At 39.9% G+C, this 27,399-nt stretch overlaps 3 protein-coding genes across 4 annotated transcripts in view; 2 read left to right on the plus strand and 1 right to left on the minus strand.

The window, feature by feature from the left end:
* The window catches only part of LOC139952963 (probable E3 ubiquitin-protein ligase HERC4), a 45,107-nt gene extending 35,331 nt beyond the window's left edge, over positions 1-9,776 (minus strand). The window contains exons 1-7 of the mRNA XM_071952307.1: positions 9,735-9,776; positions 7,639-7,993; positions 6,644-6,806; positions 5,904-5,980; positions 4,637-4,861; positions 3,658-3,749; positions 2,732-2,862 (exon numbers count right to left, since the gene is read on the minus strand). Coding sequence (XP_071808408.1) covers positions 2,732-2,862; positions 3,658-3,749; positions 4,637-4,861; positions 5,904-5,980; positions 6,644-6,806; positions 7,639-7,915 — 965 coding nt within the window. The 5' untranslated portion in view covers positions 7,916-7,993; positions 9,735-9,776. The remainder of the gene's footprint in view (positions 1-2,731; positions 2,863-3,657; positions 3,750-4,636; positions 4,862-5,903; positions 5,981-6,643; positions 6,807-7,638; positions 7,994-9,734) is intronic.
* Positions 9,777-9,864: 88 nt separating this feature from the next.
* On the plus strand, positions 9,865-19,856 carry LOC139953133 (bifunctional methylenetetrahydrofolate dehydrogenase/cyclohydrolase, mitochondrial-like). Its single transcript, XM_071952553.1, has 6 exons — positions 9,865-10,031; positions 12,135-12,316; positions 13,009-13,284; positions 14,387-14,482; positions 14,603-14,836; positions 16,100-19,856. Exons 1-6 carry the CDS (start codon positions 9,937-9,939, stop codon positions 16,207-16,209), a joined length of 993 nt encoding a protein of 330 aa, XP_071808654.1. The 5' UTR covers positions 9,865-9,936; the 3' UTR covers positions 16,210-19,856.
* A 258-nt stretch (positions 19,857-20,114) lies between these two features.
* The window catches only part of LOC139952843 (5-phosphohydroxy-L-lysine phospho-lyase-like), a 32,688-nt gene continuing 25,403 nt past the window's right edge, over positions 20,115-27,399 (plus strand). Inside the window, exons 1-4 of one of the 2 annotated variants that reach the window (XM_071952099.1) lie at positions 20,115-20,202; positions 20,434-20,539; positions 22,423-22,511; positions 26,531-26,649. In XM_071952099.1, the coding sequence (XP_071808200.1) occupies positions 22,459-22,511; positions 26,531-26,649 (172 nt within the window). In that variant the 5' untranslated portion in view covers positions 20,115-20,202; positions 20,434-20,539; positions 22,423-22,458. Of the gene's footprint in view, positions 20,264-20,433; positions 20,540-22,422; positions 22,512-26,530; positions 26,650-27,399 lie in introns of both variants that reach the window. The other variant, XM_071952100.1, reaches the window with a different exon arrangement.

Consider the following 27,399-nt stretch of genomic DNA (forward strand, 5'->3'; position numbering starts at 1 on the left):
ATGCTTGATGCAAAGGGATTGTATAAGGCCCACGCTAAACGCCACAAAAGTACAGCAATTAAAATGAATTGGTGACAAACATTATTTAGCAAGATAGTTTTCCAGCAATTCAAGTAATTCAAAATGGCGATGCGGAGAACTTTGCTTTAAGAGTCATCTGCCGAGATGGCAATTTGAGCCATGACAAATAATTGTGATCCCCCACCTTAAATTGTTTTCACTTATCAATACCATAGTTGATGAGTGGCGTTCATTTTTCTTTTTTCTGGAGCGTCAAACAAAAAAGATTATTTTAATTCTGAAATATACAGATTTTTTTGGCATTAGTAGCGAGAGGTAACGGTAAGGTGCGCTGCCCATGGAAGCGGGGTTGGGCTAAGTAGCTGAGTGGGCTTATTCTTCCCAAAAGTTTTATACCCATTTAAACCTTTTAGGAGACATACGCCTTTAAGCATAGTTATTGTTTTGACATTTAAGCTCTCCTTTGTTGTTTTGCTTTGTTTTCTTAAATATTTTTAATGTGTGTACATGTGTTTGTATATGTGTTTGCCCGAATAAATATTATTTATTACCCAAGCATCACCCAACCCCTCTCCCTGCTCTCTTCAATAACATACCTACCACAGGCCATTTGAGACACTTCACTACCCAACCCCAAGAAACCCCAAGAAACCCCACCCACCCCTGCTCCCTTCTCTTCAATACCTCACCTCCTACAGGCGATTTGAGACACTTCACTACCCAACCCCAAGAAACCCCAAGAAACCCCCAATAAACCCCACCCACCACTGCTCCCTGCTCTCTTCAATAACTAACCTCCCACAGTCGATTTGAGACACTTCACTACCCAACCCCAAGAAACCCCACCCGACCCCTCTCCCTGCTATCTTCAATAACTCACCTCCCACATGCGATTTGAGACACTTCACTACCCAACCCCAAGAAACCCCACCCAACCCCTCTCCCTGCTCTCTTCAATAACTCACCTCCCACAGGTGATTTGAGACACTTCACTACCCAACCCCAAGAAACCCCAAGATACCCCACCCAACCCCTCTCCCTGCTCTCTTCAATAACATACCTCCCACAGGCCATTTGAGACACTTCACTACCCAACCCCAAGAAACCCCAAGAAACCCAACCCAACCCCTCTCCCTGCTCTCTTCAATAACTAACCTCCCACAGGCGATTTGAGACACTTCACTACCCAACCCCAAGAAACCCCAAGAAACTCCACCCAACCCCTCTCCCTGCTCTCTTCAATAACTCACCTCCCACAGGGGATTTGAGACACTTCAATACCCAACCCCAAGAAACCCCCCCCCAAAAAACCAATAAACCCAACCCACCCCTGCTCCCTTCTCTTCAATAACTCACCTCCCACAGGCGATTTGAGACACTTCACTACCCAACCCCAAGAAACCCCAAGAAACCCCACCCAACCCCTCTCCCTGCTCTCTTCAATAACTCACCTCCCACAGGCCATTTGAGACACTTCACTACCCAACCCCAAGAAACCCCAAGAAACCCAACCCAACCCCTCTCCCTGCTCTCTTCAATAACTAACCTCCCACAGGCGATTTGAGACACTTCACTACCCAACCCCAAGAAACCCCAAGATACCCCACCCAACCCCTCTCCCTGCTCTCTTCAATAACTAACCTCCCACAGGCGATTTGAGACACTTCACTACCCAACCCCAAGAAACCCCAAGATACCCCACCCAACCCCTCTCCCTGCTCTCTTCAATAACTCACCTCCCACAGGCGATTTGAGACACTTCACTACCCAACCCCAAGAAATCCCACCCAACCCCTGCTCCCTTCTCTTCAATAACTAACCTCCCACAGGCGATTTGAGACACTTCACTACCCGACCCCAAGAAACCCCAAGAAACCCCACCCAACCCCTCTCCCTGCTCTCTTCAATAATATACCTCCCACAGGCCATTTGAGACACTTCACTACCCAACCCCAAAAAACCCCCAAGAAACCCCACCCAACCCCTCTCCCTGCTCTCTTCAATAACTCACCTCCCACAGGCGATTTGAGACACTTCACTACCCGACCCCAAGAAACCCCAAGAAACCCCACCCAACCCCTCTCCCTGCTCTCTTCAATAATATACCTCCCACAGGCCATTTGAGACACTTCACTACCCAACCCCAAGAACCCCCAAGAAACCCCACCCAACCCCTCTCCCTGCTCTCTTCAATAACTCACCTCCCACAGGCGATTTGAGACACTTCACTACCCAACCCCAAGAAACCCCAAGAAACCCCACCCACCCCTGCTCCCTTCTCTTCAATAACTCACCTCCCACAGGCGATTTGAGACACTTCACTACCCAACCCCAAGAAACCCCAAGAAACCCCACCCAACTCCTGCTCCCTTCTCTTCAATAACTCACCTCCCACAGGCGATTTGAGACACTTCACTACCCAACCTCAAAAAACCCCAAGAAACCCTAAGAAACCCCACCCAACCCCTGCTCCCTTCTCTTCAATAACTAACCTCCCGCAGGCGACTTGAGACACTTCACTACCCAACCCCAAGAAACCCCAAGAAACCCCAAGAAACCCCAAGAAACCCCACCCAACCCCTTCTCCCTTCTCTTCAATAACTAACCTCCCACAGGCGATTTGAGACACTTCACTACCCAACCCCAAGAAACCCCAAGAAACCCCAAGAAACCCCACCCAACCCCTGCTCCCTTCTCTTCAATAACTAACCTCCCACAGGCGATTTGAGATACTTCACTACCCATCAGCTCAAACACTTTTCTAGGATTGATTTCGTTGCTGGTTGAGCTGTGGCCGAGCTGTCTATTCTCTGCAGCACCAAAAGTAAATACACCTCCATCCTGTGGAAAAACAACCAAATCAATTATTACTAAGTATATATTTGGTTTGCGGTAACACCGTGTGTGTATCTACTTGCCAGGTAGATGATGTTCTTTTGAGAACTTGTCTTGCTTTATATTTTACAAACGCGGAACAGATCTTCGGAACTCGGGAGACTTCTCAGTTCTGAAAAGAACTGTCCTGCTTATTATTGTCCTGGGCGGAAGGTAAAAAATAGGCAGGAACTACTACTTTAGCTTTAGTGGATCGAGGGGACCTCTCTTCAATACCATGGAGTGAGTTCTTAATCTATAAGACCGTACCTTTAACAAATCTGCAGCACCTAAAAATTGAAATAGCTGGAGGTCACTGGTTCCAAAACACTTCTTTGGTCAATTGGTTTTACCAATCCATGACCCTGCCTTTAAAAACAGTCTGGGAAACAATTTATTTGTACATATTTGGTTTGCGGTAACACCATGTGTGTATCTACTTGCCAGGTAGAGTTTGCTCTTTGGAGAACTGTCTTGCTTATGTATTCTACTACCGCAGAGTAGATTTATCAGATTGTTCGGAAGACTTCTCATTTCTTAAAGGAACTGTCCTGCTTTTTAACTACTTCCTGGGCCGGCAGAAGGTAAAGAAAATTGCCTGGGACTACCACTTTAGCTTATAGAGGATAATTATTAACTGCACTACCGCGGAGTGAGTTCTTAAATTGGTCTCAACGTTTCGACTAGCTTGCTCTAGTCATTGTCCTAAGATAGGATCCATAAGAATCATTTGATACAATATGAGAAGACCACTATACCTACCGCTGTAAGCATCGCAGTATGATTCTCACCACATGCAACGAACTTCACTCTTTGAGAACGTAAGCTCTTCAGTAATGTTGGCTGGGATCGATCTGTTCCAAGCAAAGAGAAATTAAGTGCTATATAAGAAGTCATAAACAGAATAATCAATGTTTCCACTAGACTGCTTCTGTTTCACTTTAATGGGAGACTTTCGAGACGCTGGCAGCAGCAGACATAACGGTCATTTTCTGCAGCTCTGAGCGTGCGCACGTAGGTCTGAGCTCGTGCACTACTGGCAAGAACTATGAAAAGGGACCGCCCAAGTCTCCCATAACCTCTGTGTGTGTGTCGTGTTGTCTTTTAGCCTCTTAAGAAAGTCTCTGCTAAGGTCAAAGCGTCAGGCCATTGACAAATATTTGCATTTATGTCATAGGTATTTTTCGGGTGGTACATACACAAGGTCTGAACACAAGGTGGTTTTATTTTTACGACTGCCACCCGCTGCTCATAAAGTTAAAACGGTTCGGGTCTAACTTAAGTACACTGTCTGAAATTGGCCCATCTCTCTCTAATGCACAGATTGTTAATAGAGTCAGATGGATGGGCACAGCTCACCCATTCATCATGCAGGCCTGTGAGTGGACCCTTAAAAAGGAGCTGAAACACTACATGATGTAAGAATGATCGTGTAATGTTAAGTGAGCACGCGACACACATTTATGCTGGTCCAGTTGGGGCACCCCCTTAATCTAGCAACTAGGCTGATCTCACATTATTGTAGTTGTACTTCATTATTGTCAAGTTTAAATAAGGCATGCCAAGCTTATATAAGGGGGGGGGAGAAAGAAAAAAATGTATGAGAAAAAAAAAAATGGAATGATAGAAAAAATCGGCCTAATAAAAAAAAATTACATCCACTTTAAAGCGGAGATTTCATAGGCCGGATCACAGTAGTAAATAAACAAATGAAATGAATGAATAGTGAGATGATCCTTACCCTTGTTGTCGCTGACACCTAGCTGTCCACAGTGGTTTCTACCCCAGCCAAATATTGTTCCCGAGGTCGACACGACGAATGTGTGAGCCCCTCCGCATGCTAGCTGCCTTACTGGCAGACCATGAAGCGATGTTAGTTCTGTGGGTTTATTGTGGAACACTGCGTGATTCTTCCCGACACCGAGTTGACCGTAAGTGTTGTCGCCCCATACAAACAGTTTGCCTCCTGATGGTAAAGAGAAAAGGGTTGCATCATGAACGTATTGGCTGGGTTTGGGTCCTGTGGTTCCTCACGTACGTGCGGAGTAGGAGTATTAATCAGGAGGGCTTGAAGTTGAAGTTGAAGTTCACAACAGACAAATGACATGTTGAACTCAAGTAAATTGATGTTTCTTAAAGGCAGTGGACACTATTGGTAATGACTCAAAATAATTATTAGCATAAGCCCTTAATTGGTAAGTAGTAATAGGGAGAGGTTGATAGTATAAAACCTTGAGAGAAACGGCTCCGACTGAAGTGATGTAGTTTTCGATAAAGAAGTAATTTTCCACAAATCTGATTTCGAGATGAGGTCTCACAATCAAGTATCTGAAAGCACACAACTTCGTGTGACAAGGGTGTTTTTTTCTTTCATAGTTATCACGCAACTCCGACCACCAATCGAGCTCAAATGTTCACAGGTTTGTTACTTTATGTACATGTTGAGATACACCAAATGAGAAGACTGGATTTTGACAGTTACCAATAGTGTCCACTGCCTTTAACGCAACTATTTTATTAAGAACTCTCTGCTCGAGCTCTGCTCTGTTCTAAAGTCTAACCCCAAAACCCCTTATCCTTACATTCCTTTACTTTATTCCCATTCTTGTTAAATAATCATCTTCTAAACCACAATATTTTTAATCCGCACACGCTTGTGCTTAGCAATTTGATCACGCTTTGTAATTAGCTCACGCTTTGCGGTTGATTTAGGATAGATTACTACAATAAAAATCAGGTTTGATATTGCACTTTTCACCCCTGGTCACTGGGCCATTTCTTAAACCATCTCAGCTCCCTGGGGAGTATACAGCCTAAGCAACAAATATGTGCCACTCGGCTAAACCAATCACAATAACCAACTCTGCCCTCACAGGTACCCATTTATCCCTGGGTGGAGAGAAGCAATTATGGTTAAGTGTCCTGCTCAAGGACACAAGTGTCACCATATAATATAACTGTCTTTCCCAAGAAAACCAGCACAATGGATTAAAATCCCGCTATCTTACCTTTAGTTAATGCTATGCAATGTTTTCCTCCACAGGCTACTTGCACTACATGATGCATCGCTAAACCTTTCAGTAATCTACAAGGAAGAACAGACAACAAAAGGGTAATGCCTTTAATTTAAAGGCACTGGATACGTGTGGTAATTGTCAAAGATCAGTTTATGGAATGAAATGAAATAGCCCAGTAACCGAGGGTAATAATGTTGGAAGCGCTTTGCAGGGGTGAGAGTCATTACTCACAAAAAATCTGAAACTTGAATACAAATTCAGAGGTATGTTGAAATGATGCCATTTCTACCTTTTGTTAACTACTAAGGTTATAGATTCCAAGGAGCTTTTAGAAACAGAATCCACAGCACTAGAGAAGTAGACCAATGAGCAGTATTTCTTTATTTGTGGAAAAAAATATTGTTTGATTTTCTTCACCAGGCCGACATAAAAAGTCTGAATTCAGCCAAAAGTCTGAACAATCTCATCCCTGGCTCTGCTTACCGTAAGCACAGAATCGGCGCCTACGGAAGCAGGGAATTCTGTGCTTACGGCAAGCGTGTTTCACGGGTTAGTGGAGAATTTGGGCTTCTGCCCGTGCGTACTCCACGTTACTAGGCATTCTACGCTTACAAGGCTAGCGCAGAAATTTGGCGCTTGCACGTGAGCGGGGAATCGTGATCGTAAGCGCAGAATTCAGCGGTAAGCAGAGCCATGAAATCGGGCCCAGGACCTTCAACCTCGCCACTTACCTAGGTCTTGTTTTGATGTCTCTTGTTTCTGAGCCCCATCCACACTGGCCACAGCTGTCCTCACCCCAGCTAAGTATACTTCCGTTGTCCGCTGTTACCACGGTAAAGGTATCCCCACATACTACATGTTTAATGACAGACGTCTCTAATGCTGTGACTTGGACTGTGGAAAAACATTTAACAATATTATTAGTGTTACAACATGAGTGATCAGGTTTGGTAACTTTTTGTACAACAAATGTCTACAGATTTACATTAAACTTAAATACAGTTTATAGATAGTGATGGTAGAACGCTTCCCTTTGAATATTTTTCTCTCAAAAACTTGATGACTATTAATGAAGCTGAATCTTAGATTACACACATCTTCATTCACAATGAGTAGGGATTATGTCATAGCCAAAAACTTGTTCTACAAAAGGTATCAATACCCTTCCAAGAGGCACATTGTTTTCAAATCTCTTAAAACTTTGCTGTTCGGAGTTACTCATTATCCTTTTTTAAGAGTTGATCTAAAACACCTACAGACAATGCGTTGTGATAAGTAAATAGTGATAAAATAAAAACCATAAATTTGCCTCTAAAAATACAACCAGTGGATCATAGGCCTACATGTACAGAACCACATCTACTCAGTGGCATGTCATGGCCGAGCAGTTAAGAGTACTGGATTCAAGCTCTGGTGTTTGACCAGCAAGGTGTGGGTTCGAATCCCGGTCGTGACACTTGCTCTGTAAAATTGGGGAGGTAGTGCTTTCTGCTCTACCGGCCAGGCTTCGGACTAATGATACCCAAGCATACATCCATATGGACTGTGAAAGAGGTAATCCTGTTTCAGCCCTAGTTGTAGTTGTAGGTGCCAACGGCCTCTGGTAAAAAATCAGTGTAGCCCACGCCTTGAAGTGGCCTTCAGGCCTTGTGTCTGGCAACTTGCATAAAAATAATTTTTAAAATTAAAAAATTAAACAGAGTAGCGGGGCTCATATGTTATGTACCTGGAGTTCTCCCCGCTTTGTTGTGGCCCAGCTGGCCTTGATCATTCACCCCACAGGTGTAGACAGTTCCGTCCCTCAGCAGAAACGCAGAATGCCTCAACCCGCACGCTACCTCATAGATATCACGGTGCCGAAAGAATGAAACCTCCAGTGGCTTCGAGATAACATCGGACCGTTCAACTTCATCAACTTCCATCTCGTCATCGGTGTCCTGTGGTATTTCATTTTTACATAGCAACCCTGGCACGACGTCACCCCAACAGTAAGTAAACATCATGGAGCTGGGATGAAACTTTTTAAACTGTCATCAAGGTAGGTTCTTCGTGTTGGCCGTTATAGAGTACGATGCTCAAGTCTGTTGATAAACAAAATGTACACACTGATCGAATGCATGGTCGAACAAATTACATGTAAATTTGTTCCACATGTGTCGTATTAGTTGCCACCATAGAGAGTGGGTCTTTTCTCTATGTATGGTGACAACTAGTGTCGTACGTGTATTTAAATAGGCAGGCCGCCTTCAATTTGCTTGTGGGACATAAGATAGTTTTAGACAGTCTAGAAGGAGTCGTTAATCACTTCCTCATATTCAACAATCTTTCATAAACATGAATCTGAATTATATAGTCAGCAAAAACATCCTAGTGGAAACATCACGCCAGTTTTTTTAAAGTGTAAGTATTAAGAAGACAATGAAGAATAAATTTCAGTTTAACTTTTAGTCAGCTCTGGTTCAGGTTCAAACAGGGATCCACACAGTATATAGACCCAGCCAGTAAGGCGCTGTACTCCTTTTTTCCAAAATGTTGTCATTATCGGTCAAAGTTTTGAAAAAAGGAGTAGATTGCCCCATGTTACTGGGTCTAGCATGTCTAGGCAGATCCACAGAGGTAAAAGGCATAGACCCCTTTACAGAAGTGGTGATTATGATGCATTTTGGGAGAGTTAGCGAGTAAGCTATGCACGTTTTTATGCGTGACGAACATCCCAAAACATCGCATCCTATTCCAGAATGCATAGCTATTTGCTATCTGTAAAGGGGGTCTATGGAGAAAAACTACCGAGTCAACCTGAGTTTTGAAATCCTGACTAATAAAAGTGAAGACTAACAATTACAAACGATTACTAACGAGATCATCCAATGTGATTCATTTAGCATGAATGTGAAAAGGTTCATTCAAGAATTAACTACATTTTAATTTAAGTTAATTCTTGAAACTTTTGTAACACCAGTGCAGTTGAAAACAGCTGAGTCCTGGGGGAAAAGGGGGGAAATGGCACTAACTTGTAACATTGAAACTTATTGGCAGTGGACACTATTGGTAATTTACTCAAAATAATTATTATCATAAAACCTTTCTTGATTATGAGTAATAGGGAGAGGTTGATAGTATAAAACATTGTGAGAAACAGCTCCCTCTAAAGTGACGTAGTTTTCGAGAAAGAAGTAATTTCCATGAATTTGACTTTGAGACCTCAAGTTTAGAATTTGAGGTCTCGAAATTAAGCATCTTACAGCACACAACCCTGATGACAAGGGTGTTTTTTCTTTCATAGTTATCTCGCAACTCCGACGACCAATCGAGCTCAAATTTTCAGTTTGTTATTTTATGCATATGTCGATATAATAAAGACTGGTCTTTGACAATTTACCAATAGTGTCCACTGTCTTTAACACTTCACAACACATCAAATCAAATCAATCAACATTTATTACCATACAAAAACAATGTATGAATACAAACATGTGCTCAGTCTCAAACGATATTGATTGTTTGTTGGGTTTTTTGTTTGTTTGTTTGTTTGGTTGTTTTGTTTATTTTAGTTTACAACAGAGCAGACCAGAGTAGAGAATCAAAGACAAGAGAGCTTGAGCTTGACAACATAGGTAACTCAATCATATCAATAGGCTAGTATTAGTAATGGCTGGATCTGGAGTGTGCACCTCATGACCTCTGTTCTTTTTTCAATCGAAGTGGGCTAACATTTATGACAACACACAAACAACAAAGAATTATATTAGTCATTGTTTAACGAATACAGACACGAATTTCTAATGTAATATGAATGGATGTATTCACTCGGGGTTTTCCTACCATTGACACACAGACAATCAGAAAGCACTCCATGTTTAGTTTTATTTTGACTTCTTAGTTAAAGATGGTCAAGAGAGGGCGCTACATTTTTGAGGAGATTTATTTTGTTTGAAGGGGGGGTTCGTAGGGGACGGGTGACCCAACCAGAATTGACCTTGCTGGAAAGTTTGTGCAGCACAGTTTCTGTTGTAAACGTGACAATATGTCGGTTCTAAGACCATGTATGAGATCTGTTTTGTCTTATAAGAACATCATTCCTTCCGTGAGTGTTTCTGGGTTCCACAGGACGGCGACTCAGTAAGTTATTGGGATTGTTTTAAAATGCATTCAGCCGCTTTGTTGGACAACAAATTGCAACTTGCAACATAATCAATGATTGAACTTGTTTGTTCAAAGAATTTAGAAGGTTGCAACACCACTCTGGTGCCGTTGCATTGAAGGGGGAGGGGGAGGGGGAGGGTTCGGGGGAGGGTTCGGAAAAGTTTCCGTAAGGCGCCACCACTTTTTCATTCGGTATGAAATAATATAGTATCTAATTTACCTCAATGAGATATCCCTTTCTGTAAAAATGAGTGAAAAAGTGGTGGCGCCATACGGAAAGTTATCCGAGGGTTCTTCAATGTCAATTCACGATATGTAACCCTACCCTCAAACTACAGTCACGATCACATTGTAAGACAATTTTTTTGTTAGTTGCGATGGAGGAGGGTTACGTTATGGCAACTATTTTTGTGTGTGAATGTGATGTCTGATGACTTGGAATTGGATTTATATTATATAATGAATGAAATAGTTATTATTTTTTTATGACTTATAAATATAATTTATGACTATGACTATGAGTATGCTTAATGATTCAGTCAGACTCAGATGATTATTATGAATGATGACTTATTCATAAGGTTTATTGCGATTCAGAAACGCACTGCATTGTGGGAAGGAATATGGGGCGGTTACTACGCAGTTTGTACGACTCGCGCACGCAACGCCTATACCTTTGTGTGCGTTCAACAGCGCCCTCTCTTGATATTTTGCTATTCGTGATAAACCTTATTGAGAAACAAATTGGCTCAAGGGGGCATGGGTGGGCGGGGGCTTGCGGGACGTTAAATATTATGATTTAATCTGAATTGTAAAATATGTATCAATGTAAAGCTGAATACTATATAGCTAGTGATTAAAAGTTCTTAATAAGTTAATGTTTTAAGTAAAGTGAAAGGCCTGAAATCCCAGTATAAATTCTAAATTCCCACCAAGTTCTGTCATTTCTTGCATGTGCAACATTTCCCAGCTAACATGGCGTCACCCACAAAGTTGCTGAAAGCCTTAACCACAGCATTTGAGCCTATTCTAGCCAGTATCCAGTTAAAACAGGCTGTTTGATTGGCCATTTTTCTAATATTTGCCAACCCGCAGTGCTACACATTCTCACCAAGTTTACGTCACTTCTTGGCTTCTGCCACATTTCCCAGATAGCATGGCGTCACCCACATAGCTGTTGATAGCTCTAATCACAGCGTTGGAACCTATTCTAGCCAATTTCTACTTTAAAAAAACAGTTTGATTGACCAGTTTTTCGAATATTTGCCAACCCACAGTGCTATACACCAATCACCACATACATGTATATCTTTGATCGATGAGGTTAAAATATCAACCAATGACGTCACAAACCGCTCTGCTGCTGATTTCACAAAACTTAACACCATGGCTAAGTCAACTTTACTTGCGCAACTTTATGACGTAAGTTGGACCACTAATTTATGGTCGATTTCATAAAGGTTAAACCGCGTTGCGCAAGTTTGAAAGGTGCACCACAAAATTGGCTCAACATACACACTTCTGCTACTACTTGCCGTCAACTCACTGACTTGCCGTCAACTCGCCGTCAACTCATTTTTGCGCCGTCAACTCATTAAATTTACATGAAAAATTTATAAATGGGGCACGGAAGTGTTAAGTCTGGGATAAAGTACATATTTCTCATAGTTTTCGGTAAAAATTCATTCACAAAAACGACTTTGTGTTGATAAAAAAAAGTACCAATCATTGACATCTTGGGCCAAGACTAATCAATGTGATAAAGCAAGATGGCGGCCAACGGTTTTGCTGTTTCGAGATATTTTTTTCACGAGAAAAAAACTCAATTTTTTGCCCGAAATATAATCTAAAACTTTCGCAAATTCTCTTTGAGCTGATACTTTACAGTTCTATGCTTCTTTTGTGGATTTTAAATGTATATTGGAGGAGTTGACGGCGAGTTGACGGCGCAAGTGAGTTGACGGCGAGTTGACGGCAAGTAGTAGGACCTCTTCTGTTACACACACTTTTTTCATGCATCTAGATATCAACAAATGGCTCATATGATGATCTGTACCACTAACCTTATTTTGATACCAGAAATGCGGAGATTATCGACGGTAAGAAGATCTCCAAGATTGTACAAGCTGAAGTTGCTGAGGAGGTGAAGGCATGGGTAGCGGCCGGCAATCGACCCCCTCATCTGACTGCTGTCCTGGTGGGTGAAGACCCAGCAAGCGCTGTCTATGTCAGGAACAAGATGAAGGCAGCTCAAGACTGTGGTAAGATATTTTACAGAGTCTCCATGGGCAGGAACAAGAGGGCTTTGCAAGGAAAGCTGGCTCTGATTATTGTAATCCTTGATCCACCCGTCGGTCATACACTGAATGGATACAGGATTGAATTAATGCAACTAGAAAAAGGAAAAATTCATCCAATACCTAAATTAATTTGCACTCTGGATCAAAGCCACCCAGGTTTCTTGACAAATAACTCATGAATGATCTGAACCAGCGCCTTGTCTGTCCCTCACGATGCAGGCCTGGGCCCAATTTTATTAGCCATTTTGAGGTATGGTTGACACATTACTTGAGCACTAGTTGGTTTGGTTCAATTGGTTTAATAATAATAATGATAATATCGAAGTGTTATATAGCACACGTATCTACCAAACAAGGTACTCAAGGTGCTGAGTATATATACAAACTTTCAGAAAGATAGGTTATTACAGTGATGAATTTTGAGACCCAATTATTTAGCACCTTATAAGGGTTTACAAGGTGCTACGGCGCATACAGCAGCCACAGTCAGGAACACCGGGGCGAACCCCTTCTCTTTTCGAAAAGTGCACTGGGTTCTTTTACATGCGTTACACAACACATGAGACCAACGGCTTTATGTCCCATCCTTGCAACTGGGAGGTTGGTTTTGTATTTAAAACATTTTCTAGTATATTATTTTTTTTACTCTACAGGTATAACATCGGAAACTATTCGAGAGCCCGAGACCATGACCGAAGCAGCCCTCCTCTCCTTGGTCGATGACCTCAACAAGTCCAAGGATGTCGACGGGATTCTTGTTCAGCTACCCGTCCCACCTCACATGGACAAAAGGAAAGTATGTGATGCCGTCTCACCGAACAAAGATGTGGATGGGTTTAACATGGTGAATGTAGGAAGGCTAGTGCTGGACCTGCCCACTCTACTCCCAGCGACACCTTATGGTGTTTGGGAACTTATCAAGAGATCAGGTAAGATGTACTCCATCTTCTTGTTTTTGTGCAAGTTTGCTTTAAAGGCAGTGGACACTATTGGTAATTACTCAAAATAAGTATTAGCATGAAACCTTTCTTGGTGACAAGTAATGGGGAGAGGTTGGTGGTATAAAACATTGTGAAAAAACAGCTCCCTCTGAAGTGCCATAGTTTTGGAGAAAGAAGTAATTTTCCACGAATTTGATTTCGAGACCTCAAGTTTAGAACTTGAGGTCTCGAAATCAACCATCTAAACACACACAACTTCGTGTGACAAGGGTGTTTTCTTCTTTCATTATTATCTCGCAACTTTGATGACGGATTGAGCTCAAATTTTCACAGGTTTGTTATTTTATGCATATGTTGAGATACACCAACTGTAAAGGCTCGTCTTTGACAATTACCAATAGTGTCCACTGCCTTTAAAGGGTTAGAAGTGTGTTTGTTAGATGCTGTATGGCATCGAATTGATTGATTGATTGATTGATTGATTGATTGATTGATTGATTGATTGATTGATTGATTGATTGATTGATTGATTGATTGATTGATTGATTGATTGATTGATTGATTAGCGGGATTTGAAACTGTCCATGGTGGAAGTACATTATAAAAAAGTTAATGTAATGATTGATTGATTGTTTGATTTAGACAAAGAATTTACTCATTAAAGTCACTGAACACCTGTTTGGTAATTTTCAAAGACCAGTATTCGCACTTGGTGTGTCCCAACATTGTGCATAAATTAAGAAATCTTGCTCATTGGTCATCGATGTTGCAAGAGAATAATGAAAGTAAAAAACACTCTTGTTACACAAATATGTGTGCTTTCAGATGCCTAACAAAAGGTTTCAGTCCTGAATATTTTCAATATATTTAAGTGAGAAATAGCCTCTTTTTGAAAACTATGATACTTCAGAAAGTGCTGTTTCTGACAACGATTTATACTATCGACAGCTCTCCGTTGCATGTAGTTTTTATGCTTAAAAAATATTTTGCGTAGTTACCAATAGTGTCCAATGCCTTCAATACCTTTTTATGTCCATTTGATCATTCGTCCCTTGGAGTTAAAAGTCTTATGATGTAAATTTTTTTGCAGGTGTGGAAACGGCAGGAAAGAACGCTGTGGTGATGGGACGATCAAAGAACGTCGGACTTCCCCTTGCTTTACTTCTTGCTGCAGACACAAGAAATGGTGAGGATACATCTTAATAAACCCCTTGCACGTATGCCGCACATGCTGTGCTTATATTCATGCGATACACTTGGTAGATTCATCACTTCTAATCTCATCATGTCTATTTTTCTTCCCTAGAACTTAAGATGGGCCTCAACTGCAACGTGACTATATGCCACAGCAAGACGTCTCCAGAGATGATGCGTCACTATATGCGCAATGCAGACATCTTGGTTGCAGCGGCAGGGCGCCCTCAGATGATTACAGCTGACATGGTCAAGGAAGGGTCGGCCATCTTTGACGTAGGCATCAATAGGATTCAGGACCCAAAGACAGGGAAGTTCCGTCTTGTCGGGGACGTTGACTATGAGGGTAAGCTTAGGATGCCTTTAAAGACACTGGACACTATTGGTAAATGACATAGACCAGTCTTCTCACTTGGTGTATCTCAACATATGCATAAAATAACACACCTGTAAACATTTGAGCTCAATTGGTCGTCGAAGTTGCAAGATAATAATGAAAGAAAAAACACCCTTGGCACGCGAAGTCATGTGCTTTCAGATGCTTGAATTCGAGACCTCAAAGTCTAAATCTGAGGTCTCGATATCAATTTTGTAGAAAATTACTTCTTTCTCAAAAACTACGTTACTTCAGAGGGAGTCGTTTCTATTAACAGCTCCCCATTACTCATTACCAAGTAAGGTTTTATTCTTGTAATTATTTTGAGTAATTACCCATAGTGTCCACTGCCTTTAAGTGGTTCAACTATTCATTCTTGTAGGATTTGACACTTTGCATGGTGGAAGTATAACTAAGAGAGGTTTGCGATGACGCTATGTGGAAATCTCTTTTGAGTAGTGTTGTTCTGAGCCGTTAACCATCGGTTCTTTTAAGAACCAACACTACTCAAAATATAAATTTCCACATGGTGTTACTGCAAACCTCTCTTAGTTTTTCTTGTTGAGTCGTTTGTTTTGTCACTGAACTTAAGAAATTCCTTTTGTTGTGGAAGGACAATCTTTCCTTGGATTTATTTTTACCTTTATCAAACTTAACTTCTTTGAAACAAAATATGAAATAAATCAAACAGTGTTGTGGCAATATCGAAACGTGTGACAATCACTTGTTTGTTGAATAAAGGACATACATGACATAGGCTGGAATCGGAGTGGTTACGAGCACTGAACTCAAGCTCTGGTCTTTCTGATCAGCAGAATGTGAGTTCAAATCCTGGTCGTGGTCATTGTGTTCTCAGACAAGATACTGTATTGTAGTTACTTTAACCGTTGGGCAGGACGCTTAGCCAGAGGTTCCATGCACTAGGATTGATAATGCATGTAACAGAACCCAGAACAGTTATCGTTGGAGCGTAATGGGTTAACCCCGGTGTTTCTGGTGCACATTGCAAGCACCCCGTTTACTGGTTTCATCAGGCTTGCAAGCTACAGTGATTAAGGTCACTCTCATAAGCAGAAAAATAACAACTTAAAATTTGACTTGTGGTTTCCCTAGGTTACCCTACGGTACCTGTAGCTTATCATTTATTGTGATTTTTTTTCTCTGAACACCCAAGAACTTGTTCCACTGCTGTAGAAACTAAATTCGTGAACCCCTTTTTGATTATTTATGTAGGAGTATTTGACAAAGTCGGACACATTACACCAGTTCCCGGCGGCGTGGGACCAATGACTGTTGCTATGCTGATGAAGAACACCCTTCAAGTGGCTAAAGGAAACATCTAAGTATTATGAACAACAGAGGGCGCCATTCTATGGCAACAATTCTTTGTGCCGTGTCCATGGTTTGAGTAGAACAATGCGTTGTTGTATGGGTGCAGGCATAGAGTTAAGAACTAGAGGGCGCACTGGTGATGCTGCGGGCAGAAACACGACGTGACCGCAAGGACACGCGCGCCATTTGGGAAGATGAACTTTGTACGGGCATTGAATGTGAAATACACATTGTGTGCGTTGCTACGCGAAGCTGTTTTGTCAACTTACAAAAATGGCCGGATGCCGGGCTGCGTATTTAGGCCAGTGCACCCTCTAGTTTTTATAATATAACTCTATGGGTGCAGGTGGGTTCAAAACCCACGCTGATATCAGTCCAAAGAGGAGCCCATCACGAAATGAAGCTAATTATATAGAAATTTGATTTATGCAAAGAAATATTTTAAATATTTGAATATGAAGTCACTTAATTTTTAATAAGTGGCAATTTTTTGTGGAAAAATAACACACTAATATTTTCTGTAATGGATACTAAAGATATTTTCCAAGGCCCATCAAATAAATATTCATAAAGACCTCGGAACAGTTTTGCTATTCCTATTGGTGGAGAGCGCGTCACGTGGCCAAACCTTTGATAATGACCAGTGTTTATAACTGGTTGTGAGCGGGACAGTTTCTTCATTCCTATCGGTCGAGAGCAACAGCTGGAACAGTTGTGCAACATTACGCGATACGCGCGACGCGCACAGCAATCTCCTTATAAGGAGTTGTTTTCCAGAGGGCCTGACCATTTCATAGCTGGAGGGGTGTTGTTTTGACAAAAATCATTGAACAATTTTTATTTTTAAATTTATTTTACTTTTTGACCTAAAAGTGTTGATGTTTTTTGACTGAAAGGGTATTTATGAATGGGAATCAAAGTGTTGAATCGGTTTTCAACTAGTGGTTTAATCCCACCGAGGCCTGGTTCTTGATAATTTACCTCGATTTCGTCTCAGTAAATTATCAAGAACCAGACGTCGGCGGGTTTAAACCACTAGTTGAAAACCTCTTCACCACACATTGATTCCCTTTTTATAACTTGAAGACTTTTGATACACACGCTCATTATGCATAAAGGAAAATTAATTAGCCTTGTTTCTATGGCTTGAATAGTAGTATAGATCAAGCTTATAAATGTTTGACAGAAAAATGTATTCAGTCACTGAGTGATTATACTGTGCAACAATGCATGAACAAAACGCTTTTAATATTTGCCTTTTTAAAGATATATAACAGACACAACAAACCTTTTCATGTACACCAAAACGTCACAATATTTTTCTCATGGACGACTCCAACCTTATATGTTGTGACACAATCTTGTTATTTTGGGACAAACATACCGGAACAACTTTGTAGGGAAGCGACCCTTGAAGCATCGCTGCAAAGTGGCCCAAACAAACTTGTTCAATCATTAATCTGTAAATTTACCCTTTGACCTATCATTAAGGGCAGTGTACACTGTTGGTAATTACTCAAAATAATTATTAGCATAAAACCTTACTTGGTAACGAGTAATGGAGAGAGGTTGACAGTATAAAACATTTTGAGAAACGGCTCCCTCTGAAGTGACGTAGTTTTCGAGAAAGAAGTCATTTTCCACGATTTAGATTTTGAGACCTCAAGTTTAGAATTTGTTGTCTCGAAATCAAGCATCTGAAAGCGCACAACTTCTTGTGACAAGGGTGTTTTTTTCTTTCCTAGTTATCTTGCAACTTCGACGACCAATCGAGCTCAAATTTTCACAGGTTTGTTATTTTATGTATATGTTGAGATGCACCAAGTGAGAAGACTGGTCTTTGACAATTACCAATAGTGTCAAGTGTCTTGACAGCAGGGTTTAAGGTTTAGTTCTTTTATAAATTGTACCACACCATTATAAAGTGTGAAGCTTTGAGTAATGTAAGAGATTAAGAACTTTATTTTTCACTAAACGAAATAGTTTGGAATTTGAGCTTGGCTGGTAGAGGAGAATGCTCCCACTTTTTTGGAAGCAATAATGGTTATCTGTCTCAACAAATGTAAGCAGTTACTTGTGACTGAGTAATTCATTGTACCAGAGGTTATTCCAAATAAAAATTTGAAAATGGCTTATTCAAAAACACACTCCGAACTAAATAGACCTTATGCATTGACGTCATCCAGCCACCATCTTAGAGGTAAAACAGTGACGAATCAATCAAAACGCACGGATTTGTCAGTGCGGCGCACAGGATTGGCCAATGAACAACCTCCTTTTGACCTCTAGGTGAGGGCGCCCTACTGAAATGATGTCATGTGCATAAGGTCTATTAGACTTTTGGCTTTAAAGAAATGTACTTATTCTGATTTCATCACAATGTACAAGTGATTTTTTTCAATTTTTTAATACAACCTATATTATTAAGCCGCAAACACTCAAACGCAATTTCCATTTTCAGTAACATGTTTTGTTTGCCGTGGATCCACCTTGAAAAACTGTTTAAGTTCGGTAAGATAATTGTTTGGTCATCAATAACCTAGCAAGTTGATATACCTTATTCAAATAATATCTCACCATAGCTTTAATTTTCAAGACACATTTTGAAACTTAATTTTTTAAACTTTTAAAACAGTCTACTAAAGAACATACTTCAGTGATTATTATTTTAAATTGTACATTTCATAATGCATTACACTGTTTGTGTCTATTTATTTTTAAATAGTATCCCTTCACAATATCCTGCTTAATAATTAATGTAAAATTTAGCCCACTTGTATTCAAGTTATTTGATTGCCTCCCCCCCCTCCTAATTTGGTCTATCTTGCTTGCCACTGTGATTTTTATTCTACCATTATATGATTTTGTTTTAATTACTTTAATCTTAGATTAATTTTATTTGATTTTATGATTTTGTCCATTTTTGCTTTTGATTAAAGAAATGAGATTTAAAAAAATAACAGAGGAAGATAAAGAAAATTCTTGGGCATAGTAAGCTTCAGTGTTTATTGGTGAAAGGGTATATTTTTTATTTTTGTTTTCACATTTATTGAAAAATTGAAAGTTGAAAATTATTGAGGAAAATAACAATTCAATCTAAGTTTTATTTCTCAGACATGATATTCTACCCTTTTCGGCCTGATTTTTTATTTGTCTATATATTAGTTTTGCGACCAGAAAAACAGTGAATTTTTATGAACTAGCCAGGACATGAAAACATAAATCATTTATATAGGCCGGCCCTTGTACTAGAGAAAATTTCCTGCCTGTTTACTGCTTTGTTTATTTAGAAAGCGCATTCTCAATTTGTTGTGCTATTGTTATAAGAGTGTTGTTTCCCCAAAGGAATTTCAGCTAGTCTTAAAGAAAAAAAAGTTGCCCTCTTGGGAAAACTTCAGCATGCATCAATACACACACATGCAGACCACTAGCTGCCCATGACAAGTGCATGTGACCGTCAAGTCGTTGCCCTGACATAATAAACTTGTAACAGTCCTCTAAACAAGTGGTACAGAAACCTTTTTGAGAACTTTAATTCAAGAAGTTCAGAGTGTGTAACTTGTAAAGGGATATAATGCGGTATTTAATTAATTATCTCCATTCCTTTAGCAGTTTAGATATAAACAGAGTAGTAGAACCCTGCCTTTGTCCGCAAGATAAATAAACAAAGAAGGACTGATACAACTTGACAAACCAGTGTCTAGTCTTGGTTCAATACGTTACACAACGTGCAACCATTGTCTTGATATCAACGCAAATAGCACAGCCGTTTCTGGATTGTGTTCAACAGCGCCCTCTTTGTATGGAATATGTCCAATCCGTCCCAAGTAATACGCTTTGTCACAAGACTACATGGCGAAAAAACAACACCGCAAACAAACGTCATGTGACCGAAATTGCAAGATCAGCTGTGTGTGCGCTAGCTAGCTGCGCGCTATACGATCGAGATCGGCGGGCCAGCAACGTCGGAATTCAAGCAGCGGAGATAGCTTTTTGTTGGACGGGTAAAATTTGGTTTATTTACACAACAAGTTGAAAAAAAGTATCGACAGTTCAAGCTTAGAGGTATGCTGTCTCCATGGTTCAAGTTTGCAAGAAATCGTAAACTTGGAAGATGTTTAACTTTCTATTTCAAACTTGCTTGCTTTTGTTACACAGGTCGCTGATTTTTGTTTTATTAGCAATGTTAAAAATTTAATGTAAACTTGGAATTGTTCATTATTTTTTGTTCACAGAAGAATAGCTACAGGCGTACAGATCGCAAGTCTATCAGTCAGTGTCAAGCAGTCAGTGTTTATTCCCTTGTCATGCTTGTGGTATAATTAGCTGAAAACTAAAAAGGTAACATTTGGATTGTTTACATTAATTTTGTACGCTTCCTTTCCTTCTTTTTTTTTTGCTGGCTTAGTTAGGCCTAGGCCTACTCTACAGGCATTGACTATTTTGTATCGGTATTAATTACTCAAAATAATTATTATCATAAAACCTTACTTGATTACGAGTTAATGGGGAGAGGTTGTGTATGATAGTATAAAACATTGTGAGAAACAGCTCCCTCTGTCTGAAGTAATAGTTTTCGAGAAAGAAGTAATTTTCCACGAATTTGATTTCGAGACCTCAGATTTAGAATTTGAGGTCTCAAAATCAAGCACCTGAAAGCACACAACTTCATTTGACCAGGGTGATTTTTCTTTCATTATTATCTCGCAACTTCGACAACCAATGAGCTCAAATTTTCACAGGTTTGTCATTTTTTATGCATACCATATGTTGAGATACACTAACTGTGAAGACCAGTCTTTGACAATTACCAATAGTATCCACTGTCTTTTGACTTTAACAATTCCCATTGCGCAATTCAATTATCTGGACTACTGCAGCAGTCTAACTCTAACGTAATAATAACATTATATTATATAGACCTTATCACTGTCACGTTTCTCGCCACTCTGGTTTTTTAATTGTTGAAAGGCATTGAAAAATAAATTATTATTATTTTTTTTTTATTGTCTTTTCCTTCCCTCAATGCCTTTCAAAAATAGAGAAATATCAAGGTCTATGCACTGCGCTGTGCTTAAGTTTTAAACAACTTCAGGTAAACAGGTAAATGACTGTGTCCGACTGCCACCTTTTCATTATGAAATAATCTATTGCATATATTTTTACTGAAATGAGATTTTCTTAACTGGTAACAATCAAATAAGTTGAAAAGTGGCAGTCGGAACACAGCATTTTTAGTTACATTTCTTCCTCCATAAGGTTTATCTCGATTCAGAACCACAAGGCATTGTGGGTAGGCAGAGGAGCAGTCGACGACTGCGGTACGTTGTCATCCATGACGCGCGCACACATGGCCTATCTCTTTGTGGGATCAACAGCGCCCTCGTTTGATATTTTGCTATTCTCGATAAACCTTATGGTGTGAAAGTGTTCGTCGCCTTCTCCGTCATTTTCGTACCAGGTCTTTCAGTGCCTGCATCAGGGGTCGAAATTAAGTGTATTTCCATGGTAGTCAGCAGGGCTAGTGACCAACAATTTTTAGTAGCCCTGATTAGATTTTGGTAGCCCGAAAGACACATTATGTCTCGCGAGGCGGCTCAAACTTTACAATACACCAATAACATAGTTCTTTATTGTTTGTGATGATGATTTTGGCATTATTTTTCCACTAGCCCTTCGGGCTATCAAACTGGAAAAATCAGTAGCCCGGCCGTAACTCTGGTAGTCCCGGGCTAGCGGGCTAGTGGCAATTTCGACCCCTGCTGCATGCAGTTTCGGCGCAGCATCTGAAAGTTTTGCAGTGAAACTTGAATGTCATTATTTCACCCCAAAACAGGATATCCTGAGACATAGGCCTACCAGCCCCTTGCAAAAATATTAATGTCAGGTTCTGGCTAGGTGTAAACAATGCATGTAAACCAACCGTATTTTGTATTATAACGGTCTATCATGGGAGTCACCAGCATGTGTGGGCAGCGAGCCTTATGGATCCCTCTCATCAATATTAATTTGAAAGCAACAGCTCATTCCAGTGTGGCAGGAATCTAGGTATATATGGGAATAAAAGGGGTAGGCCTAGTGACTCGTTCTTAAACTGAGCTAACTGGTCCTGCTGTCTGGTCACTGTCTAGTCTAGTCAGTGAAAAATTTAAGGGCAAACCGTTGCCCCCACAAAGAAAACTTTAACTCTAAGTTGTTTGGTTCTTTTCTTTTTTCTTTCACAGACTACCTGAATTGTTTGAATGTGCTGAGAAAAAATAATGGAGGATCTTCCAAAGGAGAGGACTCTTGAACTGCGTCAGAAACATGTCAGGTAGGTTTCCCATGGCTGCATTCAGCTTGCACGATCATCAAATGTAACACAACCCTTAGGCCAAATAAAATAAAATACTAGTTTATCATCCCCGCCCGCATCCTTTTTTGGGGCCGCATCATTTTTTTTAATATTTACTATTTTTTAATTTTTGTAAAAAAAATATTTAAAAAAATAGTAAATAGTTTAATCCATCTTTTCAGAAGGACAGGCCTAGGAGCTTTTCCCGAATCTAACTTGATGCTCTCAAACATTTGTAACCGTCTATTTCATAAAACAATATTAGTGAATGCCTACCAGCAAATCCTTTTAGTGTTATCCGACCCTGTTAGTGTTGGTGTTAACACAGGTCCTCATGCAACTAATAGGTATAGATAAGTTTGCGGTTGAATGAAACTGAAGCATTGGTGGCCTGTTTGATTTGAAATACTTAGCGGCCATCTTGAAAAAAAAATAGTAAATAGTAAGGCCCTCATCCTCCTCTTTTTTGATAAATCCGGACGATCAACTGGTATTTTTTGTTATTTTGCCTTACTTACAGTCTATGCCCCTACCTTTCACATAGCTCTATGACATGTATTGTAATAATACCTACACTGGAATAATCCTAGCTCTCGGTCAATAGCACTAGTCCTTGTAGTTATTAAAAACTTAAGGCTAGTGCTAAATTCCTATTTAAGAACAAGTAACTCGTCCTAACTTAGAAGTAAGATGAGTCTTAACTTTAACTAATGTGAAATCCATCCCCGGAGCAGAAAGGATTTGTAGGCAGAAGATTAGAGAGATTTGCTGCTTGGTTTATTTTCAGTAAGAAATGTTCATATTGTTCAAACGTATTTGATAATGATGTTCAGACCTGATACTCCACTAAGGCACTGAAGGCGATCGCCTCCTTGCCTTGGTGCCCTTGAAATGCTCCAGTAGAAATTTACAATTTCATCATGGGGTGCCCTTATACCAAGGAGAAAATGCCTTGGTGTCCTTGCCCTTTTGAAACAGGTTGACGCTGCTCAGGCCGAGTTCCGTTTGGGACGTTGTGACCACGGGTATGTCCAATGTTAGAAATTGCTTTATGCCACCCAGGGCGAAGCATACAGGCTTGTAATGTACAAACAATGTACCTTTGGTCAGCAGAACTTTAACTTTTTGAACTTGTCAGCAGAAGTTTACCTTTTTGAACTTTATCTTCGGGTAATTGTGTGGTGTGATGTCAAAAACGCTATCAAACCGTTCTAATTATATCAACTACTTAGAGATTACTAGACATGTGTACTGTAGATATCACCCCAGCCCACATTGGACCGTTCCATTGCAAACAACATTGTTACAGTGAAAAACTTCGCCCATCATCTGTTCTGTTTTGACAACTGTAAATAAACACTTCATACAGTTCAAATAGATCCACACAATATCATTATCATAGTTTGTTTATTTGTACATTTAAAGTCCAAATTTCGTTGAACTTTTGGTATCATTGTAGAAGTAAGTTATAAGCACACAGTAAAAAGCATGGGTGTTGAGAATAAATTTTGTCGTAAATTGAATTTTGAACGTTAAATTTGAATGAAAGCAAAATCATGAAAGTTTCGGTGTGGACCATTCTCAAACTGTAGCCTATTGCTTGTTCGTTTATAAGATCTTTCCAAACAAGAGAATTTTGCAAAGCTTCCACAGAGTGACATAAACACCAACATGACCAATCTGGTAAAAGCTAAGTTTTCTCATACACACATTGGTTTACTGAACATAATTATGAATTGCATGCTCAAAATCAATAAACTGTGATTCAGTAATTATACAAAAAAAAACATAAAATTAGTTAGCAAGCTGGTCTTTTGACAAATTTATTAATTTGGGGGTAATAAAAAATGTAATGTGATAGGCCTACAAATAAGCGTTCAGTGTGTGTGTTGTATTGAAGTGCATGCATGCTGGGTCGTCCCTGACTTTTTGGTGTCCAGCTTGAAGGACCTGTTAGCTCTTCATTTCAATGGCCTGTCAGCTTTTGCTCTTTTCCATAATTATATCATAACAGATATTTTTCAACACTAAGCTAGCCAGACGGACCACTTTGGAGTGAAGTTTGACTGGTCGTAAGGTGTTTTACCTAGCATTTGGCCCGTGGACCATTGTTAAGGGAGAACAATGGACTGTACATGTTCATCTTTGCTACTTGCAAAGAACCCCCACGTGAATGTAGAGCCGCAACTTCCTGCTTCATTTGCATTGTATTCAAATTATTTGGACGAAAGTGCCATTAAATTATACACTGAGTTGTAGGCCTATTTATGATTCTTTTCACTGCTGCTACGCTCTACACTGACGTGACTTGCAAGGTGCCAATAGCCAAGCCTATATAATGTGTGTAATGGTGATGATTTTCTATACATTTTTTAGCCATTATGAATGTGAAGGGACATGTAGGCATTAGTTTGTACTGTATGTACAATGGTTCTTACTGATGGAGCCTCACACACTCATGTTGGTTCAACACTTTAAATGAAATCAAGATTACAATGTCAGAATGCAGCAACCAAAAGTTTCAACCTGGATGTCAAACGATCCGATTGTTTAGTAAGTTCAAATTAAACTATTTCCTAATGAGGGGCTATAAACGCCAAGCTGGCACCAAATTTCTCCTATGGATACAAACATTGGTTGATCATCTATGACTATGCATTGCACCAATCAATCAACTGTGAATGAGTAACTATAGACAACACTACACATGTACCACTTGAGTGTCACCTATCTTTGTGTAAGGACACAATACTGGCAAACAAAAGTGCGACAGAGAGGTAAAAAAATAAGTGCCGATGGAAGTTTGAATTTACTCAGAATCCATAAGAATGGACTACCTTCAACTGGCAAAAAAAGTAATGGAAAGATAATGTGGCAAGTAGAAATTCCATCATGCAGTGTTTTTTCTTGATTGATGTGTAAATTTAATGTAATTTACGCGGTGTCCACTTTCAGTCAGGTACCCCAAAATAAAAGTAAAAAGAACAAGAAATGAAGTTATTTTGTTGCAGCTAATGTTTTGCCCCCATCTTCAAGTTGAAACTATAAAAAAAAGGATTATTTTTTTTTTGAACAGTTATATTAAATAAGGGGACACTGTAACTAACGTAAGAATACGGTTTTGTACGCAACTGTTTTAAATGCTTAAAAAATATTAAACCCCTCCCCCCCAAAGTTCTGCCTCCCAAAGGCCAATCACAGCTAACCGATTTTAATATCTTAAAAAACGCAAATTAAAAGTGTTGTACGCTGTTTTCTCTAGATTGTTAGCGTTGGTTATTAGCAGACACCAGCGTGTCCGCGGTAACATATGTACCACTTAGTTATAAAATTGTGTCTGGAAAAAATTTGCGATTCAGAGTTTGCTTCAGGCAGTTGAAACCAGCAACCTGCTGGTCTACCAACAACCTGCTGGTACCAATGCAAGGTTCTTACTAAAAAGTGAATGTGACTCATGGTTCTGCATGTCTTCCTAAAGGCCCAGAGAGCCTTGACTTACTGTAGGCACAGCTTACACACAGCTTAATGGGAGAAACAAATGAAACATGACACAATTGAGCTTAATCACGGTGCAGCCATCTTGAATTTCTCTCATTGATATTAATATTACCAAACCGAGGCTGGAAGAACAAAATAGTCTGGTTCTGAATTGCAATGATTATTAGCATACATTATTGTTATCCGATACAAGGAACATGACCAAGATGGAGTCGGCATGAAAAGGTCTATGGAGATTGTAGATGTCAAATATTTGATATGATGAAAACTAATGTCCCAATGTCCAGTCACCTTCTGTGCTTAAGGTTAAAATTCTCCACTTTGCTAAATTTCCGCAATAGCTGTGAATTACAATTTTACTTTAGGACGGGTTCAGACGTTTTGAGAACTAGTTTGGAATTACCCAGCCTTTAGCAATGAATCTCACCCATGAAAGATATAACAATGATTAATAGTTATGTTTCTTGATTGAATCAATTTATGTCTTATTTTTTTCTTAGTGCGGCATGTAAGCTCTGGTACCCAAGCAGGCCTCTTAAGATAGTCCGTGCTAAGGGCCAATACATGTATGATGAGCTTGGCAACGAGTACTTGGACTGTATCAACAATGTCTGTCATGGTAAGCGTGTCTCTGAATTCTCAGCTGTATTCATCAATTGCCCTCTAAAATGGCACACCAAAAATAATTCAAACTTATAAAGCCATTCATGGTTTAGCACCAACATACATTCAAGAACTCATAACCATGAAATCCCTCTCTCAGTCTCAATCAACCTACCGTCTCAGGAGTTCTCAAGATCCCACATTGTTATCTCACCCATCTAGGAAATCTAGGGTAACTTTAGGTGATCGGGCATTTCTATACACCGCTCCTAATCTTTGGAATAATCTCCCACCTTGCATTAGACAGTCTTCTTCACTTAACTTATTTAAATCTAAGTTAAAAACTCATTTGTTTACTGCATGAAACGTCCTGTCTGTTAGGTTTGGTTACAAAAAGCCAAGCTTCCCCGAAGCCCAAGTTGTTCAGCTACTAACCACACCTTACATTAAATTCAATATCGGGTCATTCCGTGTCAAATCACCCCCAAAAAAAGGCAATTTTAAACCCTACCCTCTTCAAATTTGCTCATATTTGATTTATACCGATTTATGGTCGTTTGAATGTCAGAGGTCAGGCGCATTTTGACCGAAATCAACAAGAAAGAGCATGCCGTAGTGTGAAAACCATTTATCGGATGGAGCTGAAATTTGAAATTTTAGCTTGTTGAGCCACGATTACCCCATAAACCAAATTTGAGCAAATTTGAAGAGGGTAGGGTTTAACCCATTGGGTGATTTGACACGGAATGACCCATCATCAAAACTG

This window comes from Asterias amurensis, chromosome 21, assembly GCF_032118995.1.
Source record: "Asterias amurensis chromosome 21, ASM3211899v1".
NCBI lineage: Eukaryota > Metazoa > Echinodermata > Asteroidea > Forcipulatida > Asteriidae > Asterias > Asterias amurensis.